We start from the raw sequence: 14,257 nt of genomic DNA, 5'->3' as shown, positions 1-14,257 counted from the left end.
TACTTTACCCATCAGCTCTTCTGTTGCTTATCTGACCTTTCTAGGCAAGACTTATCTACATACATAGGTACTAAATGGATCCACTGAGAACATAGAAAAGATCATGTTACTCTCTTGGTGTAAAAGACTTGAGGGGTTCTCCATTATTTACAGGAGGTCCTTTGCATGGGATACAAGGCCACCTGTGACCTGTTTTCTACATACCTCTCCACTTCTTTCTTTGGGCTTTATGCTTCTGTAATGTTGAACCATGAGTAGTTACCTGCATGCACTGTATCTCTTGGTTCTGTTCCTTTGTTTGTATTATCCTGTCTCCTTTTGGTGCTCCCCTCTCCCATTTTTACTTGGGCAACCCTTAACTAAGTCTTAAAAAATCCTGCTGTGAATACTTATACAAAGTCTCTCCTGTCACACTTCTTCCTTCTCTCTTTTGTGTTCCCATGATACCCCGTGTGTTCCTTGAGGTCAAGGATTGCATATCAATAATATTTTAGCATTTTGTAGGTCCTTAAATCTTCATCTTAAATAACTGAACATGTGAATGTTTACCTAAGCTTAGTGTACCTGCCTTTTCCTTTTGAGCTTATTGATTTCTCTGGTCTGACTCTTCTGACCCTTGGCAACTCTTAGTCTGATATCTTGTTAAGCTGCTCAGGTCCACCCCACCCTACCCTGATATATCAGATATATCATGGTAGTTTCATTTAATACTTACAATATGTAACGCTTCACATTTATGTTTTATCACCTCTATGTATAAGTCACTTTTTGAAGGAGAGATTTTTGCTTTAGCATAATTGGCTGACATAATGGAAAAGGAAATTAGTGGTACTTTTTGATGTTTCACCGAGTAGAGATGCCAATTGTTGGTCTAGAAAATACATTCATGGTGATGACCATACATTTAATGTAGACCCATCATGCACATCCATGTGTCTTTGAAGCCCAGTTCCATGAAGATGAAATAGGACAGATACACGTTCAGTGGATTTGCTCCTTGTCCCTTGTGACAGGGATGCTGGCATTTCTTGTTTAGAATCTTGAATTTTTCATTCTGTCTTCAAAATACAGTTTTTAAATTTGTGTTGTAATTTCTTTCTGCTGCTGACATTTGCTGTTCATTGTTCATGATTCGTAACTGCTGTGTGTTTCCCGTTGCTCATCCTAGGTAAAATATTGCCTGCGTTTTGGTAAGCTCAGTGGTCTCAGTAAGCCATCACCTGGGAGGATGGATTCCTCCAAAAAATGGGATACAGCTCTTCTTTTTCCACCTCTTCCTTCTATAGGACCCAGGGACTCGAATATGGCAGATGGCGGATATCCCGGTAAGCAGATAATTAAACATACTTGCATTAACGTTTTGATTGCGTCCTAACAGTCATCACATATATAGCTTATTTTTTCCAATATGTGAGAAAGTTATTCATTCATGTGAGAGTAATTTTTTAATTTGCATTTTTAATTGTAAAAACAAGCATTAATAAAACCTTGGACATTTTGAAAAGTGTATTTATATTACCTTTAATCCTTTCCTGGATATTATCGGTATATTTCCATGTATTTATGTGGTCTTAGTAAATTTTGGCTCTGCTGATTTAATGATTCATTTTCATGTTAACAAGACTTGTATGCTTGAAATTGTTATGCGCCACAGCAAAGATTTGTTCTCCTAATCCTGATTCAGTATTTTAGGGTGGAAACTTTGATTGGATTGTTGCCGTGGAGATGTGACACACCCAATTGTGGGTGTGATCTTTTGATTGATGGAGGTGTGACTTTGCTCATTTAAGGTGGGTCTTGATTAGTTCACTGGAATCCTTTAAAAGGGGAAACACTTTGGAGGAAGCTCAGATGCTCAGAGAACAGTTGCTGAGAGCTGACAAAGATGCAGACATTTGGAGATGCTTAGAGTGTCAACAGAGAGAACCAGATTCCTAGAAATAATGTTTGATATTCAGAGCCCATTACACATTGCCACTTGCCTTCCTATGAGATACTAAGCAATCCAGAACCCAGAGTTGTGTTCCAGAGGAGCTAAGTGGACGTCCACAGATGCTTAGAGAGGAAACCACTGGCATCAGATGCTGGAAGCAATGGAACTAGAAACAAGGACCTGTAGATGCCAGCCATGTGCCGTTCCATGTAACGGACATTGGCCTTCCTTGAGTCAAGGTATCTTTTTCTGGATGCCTTAGTTTGGACGTTTTTAGGGACTTAGAACTGTAAACTTGTAACTTAATAAATTCTCTTTTTAAAAGCTGTTCTATTTCTAGTATATTGCATTCCAGCAGCTTTTAACAAACTAATACAAGTATGAAACCACTTTCATACTTGTGGTTGTATATTATTCTTTTGGGTTGATGAGCATTTTAAAATTATGCAGTGGTAATTTTAATTCTTTTTAAAAACTTTTACTCTGCAGTACTTTCAAACTTACAAAATAGTCACAAATATAACAACTCCCAAATAGAGAGCCCCCAACATACTTCTGTCTCCTTAGATACCAGGATCTACCAAGTTTAACATTTTGCCACATTTTCTCTTGTCATTCTACCTGTCCATCTATCTCGCAGTTCATCTCTCTGTCTATTCATTATATGTCTATCTTTCTATAATTAATTTTCTTTATTCAGTGTAGGTTGTGTACGCCAAGCTCCTTGAACACTAAATACTGCCACTATATTTCCTAAGAATGAGATATTCACTTGTAACCACTTTTCAGTGCAGTGACCAAGTTCAAGAAATGTAACATCAATGTAAAGTGTGCAGTCTATATTTCATTTTATTTTCATACGTTCCAATGAGTCTTTCCTTCTCCCTTGTTAGATATCAACCAGGATAATATATTACATTTAATTGTCATTGACTCCCTAGTTGCTCTTTCTTTATTTTTTTAATTATGGGAACATACATACCACATAAACTTTCTCATTTCAACCACTCCTAAGTATACCATTCAGTGGGATTAATCCCATTCACAGTGTTGCAGTACCTTCGCTACCTTCCATTATTAAAATGTTCCCATCTCCTCAATGCAGAAACCTACACCCATTATGCATTAAATCCCCATTTACCCTGCCCTCCATCCCTGGCAACCTGTTCTCTACTTTCCATCTCTGTAAGCTTGAATATTCTCTCTGATATTTCCTTTGTAGTTACTATGGGGCTTGAATTTAATGACCTAGATATATAACAATTTGTTTTCTTTGATACCAACTTAACCTCAGTAGTATGCACAAACTATATTTCTATAACCTTCATCTCCCCACTTTTATATAGTTCTTGCCAAAAATTACATGTTTATACATGCAGTCCCAAATCACTGATTTATCATTATATTTTATACATTTGCCTTTTAGATCATATAAGAAGTAAAAAGCAGAGTTATGAACCAAAAATAAAATAGTACTAGCATTTATTTATATTTACCCATGTCATTATCCTTTTTGGAGATCTTTATTTCTTCATGTGGCTTTGATCTATATAATCTATGTCATTTTCCTTTATCTGTGGAACTCTAGTATTGACAAACTCCCTCAGCTTTTATCTGGAATGTCTTAATCTTCCTTTCATTTTTTTTGGTGATAAACAATTGAGAAATTTATGACAGCATACCCAGATCATTATTACAACAAGATTAATAAGCATAAATAAGCAAAAAGAGGAAACTCCCATGGAAATATTAAAGGAGAAGACTATGAACATGTACATTCCTTTACAACTACAGAAAATGATATACAAACATAGCCAACATATTGAGACATCATCAGAAATGAGATGCAAAATAAAATAACTTCTATTTGTGTCTATCAAGTCTTAGAAAACATGGGATTTCAAAATTGAGCAAGACTTTAAAAATGTATGACACTGCCTTTTGCTAGTGGCACTGTAAAGTGCTTATTTCCCAGCATGTACTTGTACTTGGTGACATATACCAAAGCTTTATGAATGCAAATATCTATTGATGTAACTATTTTACCACAATTATATTAATATGAGAAATGTGAAAAGATTTGTGAGAAATGATTGATCATCTATTGATAATACATTTGCTGTCACAAAACACTTGTAACAATGACAAAGTAAGTGCTGGTATATCGGTATGAAATGACACTTTGTATTCATTAAAATAACAAGATCAGTGTGCTGTTGTTTATAGGAAATTATATCCTTAAAATATCATTAGGAATGAGGAGTTGTTGACAGGCTGAATTTGACAGTGCATCCCTGCATAGTAATGCTCACAATCTAAGAAAAGAAAATTCCAGTGCTTGACAATCACACAAAGGCTTATTATGCCAGGATGGAGGTAGCCTGAAACTTCTCTGGCTGGAGGTCAAAAAATGGAGTGTTTAAGGTCTGGCCTTCAGCCTGTGATATAAACTAAAAACTGTGATCAATAAGACAGGTTCTCACTTTCCCCATAGAGTGCCTGAAATCAGAGATTCCTGCATCCCCTGTCATTCAATTCCAGACACCCTAATTAGTAGAAGGAAAAAAAATCAATAGCTGCTTCCAAACTAGAGAAAGTGTGTACATAAAATAATTGTCATAATATATTCTACCCTATACTTTGGCTTGTAATAAGAGACCAAGAGGGAAGAAAATTTGATATGAAACAGGTAAAGGGACAGTGTTTGGGCATGTAGAGTTCATCACACAGATGATATAAAATAAGAATGAAATTCTAATCCAGATATGAGCAGCACAGCTATCACTTCCCTCCAATGCAAGGTGACCTGCTCAAATGACTGACAAGTGTTAATGCTAAAAGGAATTGATAAGGATAGAGACATCCCATCATAGCAAATTGTACATTATCTAAATCTCATTTGAAGAAATAGACATTTTTATAAATTGACATTTTGAGAAGCACACTCTACTATTTCAACCCACAAAACACTGATAGAGCATAGGCTATTTACTAATTAGAGAAGTTAGTAGTAGGATCCTAGAGAAGGGTGATAACCCCCTCTGAATGATCATTTTCTTTCCTACTTTTGACTTCTAGTAAAACAGTCCACAATGTCTCAAGTCCAATAAGATTAAATTACAGATATAATTTTATAATGTGCTACTTAGGGTGGTGGAGTTTAGAGCCCCTGGCCTCTTCATGAGACACATTTCAGCATTGCCCTTTGTGTTAATTTGTGAGCTCCCAGAATTGATATACCAGAACTGGAATGGCTTTTAAAAAGGGAATTTAGTAAGTTACAAATTTATAGTTCTAAGCCTATAAAATTTCAAAACTAAGGTGTCCAGGAAAAGTATCTTAATTCAAGGAAGTCCAGTGGGTCAAGAAAACCTCTGTCAGCTGGGAAATCATGTGGCTGGCATCTGCTAGTCCCTGGCTCCTAGGCTCCATTGTTTTCAGTCTCTATTCCTGTGGGGGTCCCTCACTTTGCTTCTCCAGGGCTGGCTTTCATCTCTTGGCTTCCCTTGGCTCTCTCCAGGTTCTGGCTTGCTTAACATCTCATGGCAATATCTGCTGTGCTCCAATCATCTCCAGACATCCGGGCATCTGTGTCAGCTCTGGGCTCTGTCAGCTCTGCAGTTTCTGTCTCTCTCTCTTTTTTTTTTTTTTTACCTCATTTTTGAAAGATGGCTTTGCCAAATATAGAATTCTTAGTTGACATTTTTTTGCTTTCAGTACTTTAAAAATGTCTTCCCACTGCCTTCTTGTCTCCATGGTTTCTGATGGAAGATTGGCATTTAATCTTATCGAGGCTCCCTTGTACCTGACATGTTGCTTCTCTCTTGCAGCTTTCAGGATTCTCTTTATTTTTGGCATTTGACAGTTTGAATATAATTTGCTGTGGTGTGAGTCTATTTGGGCTTATCCTGTTTGGAGTTGGTTGAGTAGCTTGGATGTGTATCTTCATGTCTTTCATTAAGTTTGTGAAGTTTTCAGTCATGATTTATTTGAACATTCTTGGTGCCCCATTCCCTCTTCTCCTTCTGGAACTCCCACAGTGTATATATTAGAAAGCTTGATGGTGTCTCACAGGTTCCTTAGTTCATTCAATTTTCTTCATTCTTCCTTCTGTTTCTCAGACTGGATGATTTTAGTTGCGTATCTTCAAGTTCACTGATTCCTTCTTCAGCCTGCTCCAATCTACTGTGGAACCCCTCTAAGGAACTTTTAATTTCTGTTACTATAGTCTTCAGGTTTTTTTTGGTTTCTTTTCATCATTTCCAATTCTCTTTTGATATTCTCATTATATTCATCTTTGTTTTCCTGACTTCCTTTAGTTCTTTGTCTATGTTTTCCTTATTTGCATGGACAGATGCGAGGATTCCTTTATTTTTTTAGCATACGTTGGTGCATTTATAAAAAAAGGTCCTTGCCTAGTCTAGAATGTCTCAAGTCTGGTCCTCCTCATTGATGGCTTATAATACTTTAATCTTCTCCTTCACCTGAGCCCATTGCTTCCTGTTCTTTGAATGTTTTGAAATATATTTTTTTTTTAACATTTTTAAACATTTTCTTGTTTTATTATATTTTGTTTGTTTGTTTGTTTTTTACATGGGCTGGGGCCGGGAATCGAACCGGGGTCCTCTGGCACGGCAGGCAAGCACTCTTGCCCGCTGAGCCACCGCGGCCCGCCCTGTTTTGAAATATTTTGTTGAAACCTAGACATTTTGGTATTTTAACGTGTTATTATAGTTATTACTGGAATTTAGATACTTACTACATACAGCATTATGTGTTCATTAAGTTGTATCCAGCGAGCATTGTGACAGAGCTTTCTTTCAGTGCAAGGAGCTAACAAACAAAAGAGAAGGGAGAAAAGAAAATACCTTACCCAGTCTTTGCAGATTAATCTGAATGAGTGTTCTCCTTCAGAGCTTATACATAAAATGAATTTAGACAATAACCTGAGGTCAAAGCATAGGGGCTTCCCTGATCATTTCTGTGCGTACATCATGTCTTAGGCATGCACATTTGGCATTAGGAATTCCCCCTTTCACTGGGACCTGAATGTGCTCCTCTTCCCTAGGAAGCAGTTCCTCATGGTTCTGGGCACTGTCCTCAGGCTTCCACCAGAAAGGTTGGACCAGACGCCCATGCTCCCAGTATGTGCATGAGGGTTACCCTGCTCCCTCTAGAACCAGGACCAGGCCTGCACACGGGCTTGCTCTGTGGTGAGACAGTGAAGGGATGGAGAGGACCAGCCAGGTGCCATGAGATCCTGCCACTTTTAAGTTGCCTTTTCCTTGGTTTGGTGCTCACGCTGTTAGTGTAGTCCTTTAACTATTTTTGGAGCTTTGAGAAAGGTGCTTCTCAACAGTGACAGCTGTTTCAACCCATTCTCTCCGGTTGTTTAAATGTCTAATGTGGGGACAGAGCCCTGAAGCTTCTCACTTTTCATTCTGCCTTCTTGATTGGGGTGTTTTGTTTTGTTTTTTCACATGGGCAGGTACCTGGAATAGAACCTGGGTCTCCCACATGGCAGGCGAGAGCTCTGCCACTGAGCCACCATTGCACTACCCGATTGGGGTGGTTTTTTGTTTTTGGCATGGGCAGGCACCGAGAATTGAAACCGGCTCTCCAGCATGGCTGGCAAAGATTCTGCCTGCTGAACCACCCTGATTGGGGTGGTTTTTAATTTAAAAAATTGCCTTGAAGAAAAAATCCAATGCGGACTTTGGAAAATATTCAATGGTAGACAAAATGTACATGCAATTTACCATTATCAGTAAACATTGGAAATGATTATCCTAATCTTTAATAAGTGAATAGTTGAAAATACCATTGTATATCAATTTGAGAGACTATTGTGTAGTCATTAAAAATAATTATTACTGAGTCAGATTAATATAGAAGTTTATGTATATAGAATCATTGCTATATGAAATAAAGATGGGCTAGCTGTCCAAACATGAAAGTAGCTCCTAAATTAGGGTGGTGGGTTGTGTTTCTGTTGTCATTTTATAAAAGACATTTTGAGTATTTTTTCAATCGAAAGTTAAAAAAAAGAGTTTGTTCTGTTTTAAAATTTATGTGCTGCATCCTAAACTTGGTCTTTAGGAGTAAATTCATAGGAAACGGCATGATCTTGATGGTAAAAGAATTGTTTGAAACCAAAAAGGAGAGTTCATCTTAGAAAAATATATACATGGGACTTGATTCTGGTGGGAGGTTTTTCCTTAAAATGATCATGTTCTGTGAAACAAAGAAGATGTTAGACAAATTCCAACTATTGAATGATGCTATGTAGCTAAATAATATTAAAAATTGGTATGAATTTCATAATGGCAGTATAATGTAGTGTCTGGGAGTCAAGAGATCCAATTTTTTTATTTGAACAGATTCTATTATTCAGTAGCTAGTGGCTGTGTGATCTGAATCACTCTGGCCAGTTAAAACATCTGAGGAAAGTAGCAGGAGAGATGGTCAGAGCAGAATTAGCGCTGTGAAATTTAAAAATGTGAGCGTATTTAAAATATATTGTCTGATTTGTAATTATTTTACTTTGATGTAAATAATGAAAATGAATTTTAACATTAAAAATAAAATGCAATATAAATATTAAGAAAAATGTACTAAAATAAAAAAGTAATCATTTAATGGATTGTATGCTGTCCAATATATTTTAATAAACTATATAGTCTAGCCTTAAAATAAATTATTGGTGGGGAGACTGTCCTAAGGTGGCCAGAATGATTTATAATCAATGTCTAGTGTGCCAAACTCACAATCCAGAAAAGCTATTGTCTCAGGCAGCACATGTCCACTACTGCTGGCCCATTTGAACAGTTGAAGATGGATTTCCTTCAGCTGCCTCCTTCTATGGCTTACTTGCCTGTTTTCTGGATGGATTGAAGCTTGTCCTGGCAGGAAGGCAAATGTGATCACAGTGACAAATAAACTGTTAGAAAATGGGTTCCTGTTGGGTTCCTAAAATATCAAGTGCTCTAGGCACCCACTTTACAGGTCATATAATTAAGCCAGACATTCTGGCGCTATCACTGCCTTTATGATCCCTTGTCATCAGGAAAGGTGGAAGGAAAAAAATGGATATTGTAGTAGTACCATTTATTGAATTAACAAAGTTGACAGAATCCACAAGTTTGCCCTGGCTTAATGTTCTCCCTTTAACTTTAATGCTATATGATCTGCTGTTGTTGGGAAACAAAAGCTCAGCCTCATATATCACCTGCTCTTTTAAACTCTGATATGACTAAACATTCTAAAGCTTGAACACATTAGCCAAAGAATATTCCCATTAGGTGAGAAAAACCACCTGGGATCCATCACTTTGAAAGAGGACTTCTCGCATTCCTTAGAGCCTGGAGACAGGATCTTCTGGAAAGCACACCAATGAAAGGCTGCTCATGTGCCCTGCTGAAGAGGATGCTACCAAGTTCTCACCACTCACACCGCAGCTGAATGTCAAAAAAGCATCCTTCTGTCACCATGACTGCATTTCCTCCTGTGATATCCTCCTACTTATTTTTCTATTTTGTTTTGTATGCTGTATGGCAGGATCACACTTAATTATCTTTCCATGTGAGTCTCCCATTATGGTAGTACCATTTATTGAAAATTTTTTTCATTTTTTTGGGAAGTGCATGGATTTGGAATTGAACCCGGTTTTCCTGCATGGCAGGTGGGAATTCACCACTGGACAACCCTTGTACCCCCTCTCCTACTTACATTTCTCTTACTTTCTATCTAAGCTTGGAATAAGAAGGCAGTTACTGAGATTTTACAAGCAATACTACATCAAAAAATCTAATGGAATGTTAGATCTGGGTCCATGTCCTCAGAGACTGCTTGGTCCATCCGATCACTAGTTTCTCCCTCATTCCAAACATTTCGGTTTCCTTTAACTGAACTGCTCCAACAGTTGTGAATCAAGTACAGATACCAGACTCAAGATCCCCTTTACCCTGTTTTAATCTCTTATGGACTCATAATCTTACTTGAAATATAACAGGTCTAAAAAGTTACACAGATATCCTAACAGAACCAGGAGACCATTGTGTAATAGTCCCTATGCCTCCATAAACTACAAAGTTTCTTGACACATGGCTTAATTTGGGCCCCAAACCTCAACTGTGAGATAAGTTTAAGAGGTGAATACATTTTGGTCAACTTTTTATACTCCCAGTGCCACAGACCTGAGGTTATTAAGGACAAATGATAGTATTCCCAGCAAGAATGTATAAACACCACCACCCTGGCTGGAATCCCATGTGCTTCACTGGGCTCTTAGCGCCCTTGCTCAAGTAGTGTTGGACAAGATAACCTTGGACTATTTATTGGCTGAACAGGAGTGAGTCTATGCTGTGGCTGACACTACTTGGACCTGAATAAACACTTCTGGTACTGTAAAAATTCAGTTGCACAAAATTAGTGAACAAGCTACCTGGCTACAACAGGTCCCTGTCTCCAACTCCTTCTTTAATCTGTTGAGCAAAAATTGGTTTGAAAGTTGGGAACCTCGGTTGAAGTGTCTCCTTCAGTCTCTTGGTATTATCCTCCTTGTGGTCTCCCTGGTGCACTTTATTCTCTCAAGAGTCTTGAAGGTTTTCCCACTGCCACTGTCAGATGGTCACCACTGCCAGATGGTCATGATGAGACTTGAGCAGCAGAAGCCAGCAAACAAAGTCAAAGGATAGATACCATTAATAAACTCAACATTATTGCCTGCAGCTTCTGTAATGGGACGAAATATAAAGAAAACAGACAGTGGTGCTAAGCCCCATTTTGGTCAATGTCACAGAGCTGAAAGGATGACCAAAAAGAGGGAAATTGTTAAAATTCAGGGGGCCTTCAGACTGGAGTGAACTTGGCCCGTCCCTGAAGGAAAAACCCAAGTAGCCTTGCCCTAAATGCTTGCCATATTAAGCAATACCATCTTAACTCCAGCCAGTCAAAAATAGACACCTTCAAAAAGGGCTTTCCACCAAAAAACAGCCCAAATAAGAAATGTAGCTTAGTTATCCAATTAGAACATTTCCTCATTTGCTTCTGCATTTGCCCCATATAAGCTTCTTCTTTCTGCTCTCTCAGAAGTGCTCCTTACCACTTGTAGTTTGGTGCTGCTTGGTTCACAAAGTGTGTTTTGCCCATGTAAACTTTTGGTGACATATGAGAATTCAGGAAGCCTCATTTACAGTGGTGGATGTATGGATTGCTGCAGCCATTTTGTAGAGAAGTCTGGCAGTACCTCATCAAATTAAGGATATTCTTATGGGGTCATAATGAGTTATGTATGAGTGTTAATTATGGTTTGTGGTATTGGGAATTTTGGGTATTTATAGCTTTGGGAGGAGGTGGTAAAATGTGGGTGTACATCATGGATTATGCAGCAGTTACACTCAAATAACTTGATGTATACGTAACAATGTCTGTGGATAATAAAAATATAATATAAAAGCAAAAATTAGGAAAACATATAAATATATTTAATTGTGCCAGTTTGAAACTGTTATGTACCCCAGAAAAGCCATGTTCTTTAATCCTGACTCAATATTGTTGGGTGGGACCTTTTTGATTAAGCTGTTTCCATGGAGATGTGACCCATCCAATGGTGGGTGGGACCTTTTTTTTTTTATTAATTACAAAAAAAATTAACTAACACAACATTTAGAAATCATTCCATTCTACATATACAATCAGTAATTCTTAATATCATCACATAGATGTATGATCATCATTTCTTAGTACATTTGCATCGATTTAGAAAAAGAAATAGCAAGACAACAGAAAAAGAAATAAAATGATAATAGAAAAAAATAAAAATAAAAAAAAATATATAAAAAAACAAAAAAAACTATAGCTCAGATGCAGCTTCATTCAGTGTTTTAAGATAATTACATCACAATTAGGTAGTATTGTGCTGTCCATTTTTGAGTTTTTGTATCCAGTCCTGTTGCACAGTCTGAATCCCTTCAGCTCCAATTACCCATTATCTTACCCTATTTCTAACTCCTGATGGTCTCTGTTACCAATGACATATTCCAAGTTTATTCTCTAATGTCAGTTCACATCAGTGGGACCATACAGTATTTGTCCTTTAGTTTTTGGCTAGTCTCACTCAGCATAATGTTCTCTAGGTCCATCCATGTTATTACATGCTTCATAAGTTTATTCTGTCTTAAAGCTGCATAATATTCCATCATATGTATATACCACAGTTTGTTTAGCCACTCGTCTGTTGATGAACATTTTGGCTGTTTCCATCTCTTTGCAATTGTAAATAATGCTGCTATAAACATTGGTGTGCAAATGTCCGTTTGTGTCTTTGCCCTTAAGTCCTTTGAGTAGATACCTAGCAATGATATTGCTGGGTCGTATGGCAATTCTATATTCAGCTTTTTGAGGAACCGCCAAACTGCCTTCCACAGTGGTTGCACCATTTGACATTCCCACCAACAGTGGATAAGTGTGCCTCTTTCTCCACATCCTCTCCAGCACTTGTCATTTTCTGTTTTGTTGATAATGGCCATTCTGGTGGGTGTGAGATGATATCTCATTGTGGTTTTGATTTGCATTTCTCTAATGGCCAGGGACATTGAGCATCTCTTCAAGTGCCTTTTGGCCATTTGTATTTCCTCTTCTGAGAGGTGTCTATTCAAGTCTTTTTCCCATTTTGTAATTGGGCTGGCTGTCTTTTTGTTGTTGAGTTGAACAATCTCTTTATAAATTCTGGATACTAGACCTTTATCTGATATGTCGTTTCCAAATATCGTTTCCCATTGTGTAGGCTGTCTTTCTACTTTCTTGATGAAGTTCTTTGATGCACAAAAGTGTTTAACTTTGAGGAGCTCCCATTTCTTTCTTTCTTTCTTCAGTGCTCTTGCTTTAGGTTTAAGGTCCATAAAACTGCCTCCAATTGTAAGATTCATAAGATATCTCCCTACATTTTCCTCTGTTTTATGGTCTTAGACCTAATGTTTAGATCTTTGATCCATTTTGGGGTGGGAACTTTTTGATTAGATGCTTTCCATGGAGAAATGTCTCCACCCATTCAAGGTGAGGTTGCTTACTGGAGTCCTTTTAGAGGGAACCATTTTTGAAAAAGCTTCAGAGCTGATACAGAGAGAGATGCTTGGAGATGCAAAAAGTAAAATACTCCTGGGGAAGCTGTTTGAAATGAGAAATCAGGAGAGAAAGACTTGCCAGCTGACAGAGAAACCCCGAATGTCATTGGTCCTTTCCTGAGTCAAAGTATCTGTGTCTGGATGCCTTAGTCTGGACATTTTGCAGCCTTGGAACTGTAAATGTGTAATGCAATAAATTACCTTTTTAAAAGCCACCCCATTTCTGCTAACAAACTAAAAAATAATACAGTATCATTTAAATAAATTAAAATTATATGCACACAGAATAACAAACACTTTATAAAGACCTATTCAAGAAAAGAACATTAGAAAGTCACTTTAGGGAGGGGAGAGGAATGTGAGAAAGGAATGGGGATTAGGGGAATACAGAAATAAGACGACAGGGTCATTGTATTAACCAGTGTGCCTTCAACTGGGAAGAGTACCATCAAAATCATTTCAACCTTGTGCATTTGAGTATGGAAAAAATGCATATGTATGTATATTTAAAGATGTAATAACATGAAATGAAAATAAAATACTTTCATTATAGAACATAACTGAATTATTCAATAAACATTAATCCTTAGTGCATCCATGCTTTTCACAATAGTCTTATGTGAAAAAGCCCATGTGCTTTAAAAAAAATTATTAGTAAAACCAATCAAGATACAATATGAACATTCTTTTTTTCCATCACATAGTTGTATATTTATCATCTTGATAATTTCTTAGAACATTTGTATCAATTCAGAAAAATAAATAAAAAGAAAACAGAAAAAAAATTCATACACATAATGTGCTGGTTTGAAAGGATGTATGGACCCTAGAAAAGCATGTTTTAATCAAAATCCCATTTCATAAAGGTAGAATAATCCCTATTCAGTACAGTATGTTTGAAACTGTAATCAGATCCTCTCCCTGGATGATGTGATTTAGTCAAGAGTCGTTGTTAAACTGGATTAGGTGATAGCATGTCTCCATCCATTTGGGTGGGTCTTAATAAGTTTCTGGAGTCCTATAAAAGAGGAAACATTTTGGAGAATGAGGAGATTTGGAGAGAGCAGAGAATACTGCAGCACCACGAAGCAGAGAGTTCATCAGCCAGCAGCTTTGGAGATGAAGAAGGAAGATGTCTCTCAGGGAGCTTCATGAAACAGGAAGCCAGGGGAAGAAGCTAGCAGATGACGCTGTGTTCACC

At 37.4% G+C, this 14,257-nt stretch overlaps 1 protein-coding gene across 6 annotated transcripts in view; it reads left to right on the top strand.

The window, feature by feature from the left end:
- LOC143667404 (phospholipid-transporting ATPase ABCA3-like) overlaps nucleotides 1–14,257 on the top strand; it is a 287,971-nt gene that overhangs the window by 37,755 nt on the left and 235,959 nt on the right. For 5 of the 6 annotated variants that reach the window (XM_077141598.1, XM_077141594.1, XM_077141595.1 and 2 more), the window contains one exon: nucleotides 1,169–1,325. The exons of the other annotated variant lie outside the window; for it this stretch is intronic. In XM_077141598.1, coding sequence (XP_076997713.1) covers nucleotides 1,169–1,325 — 157 coding nt within the window. The remainder of the gene's footprint in view (nucleotides 1–1,168; nucleotides 1,326–14,257) is intronic. 6 annotated transcript variants of the gene reach the window in all.

This window comes from Tamandua tetradactyla, chromosome 23 (genome assembly GCF_023851605.1).
Source record: "Tamandua tetradactyla isolate mTamTet1 chromosome 23, mTamTet1.pri, whole genome shotgun sequence".
Classification (NCBI taxonomy): Eukaryota; Metazoa; Chordata; class Mammalia; order Pilosa; family Myrmecophagidae; genus Tamandua; species Tamandua tetradactyla.
This window is presented reverse-complemented; position numbering and strand designations above follow the sequence as displayed.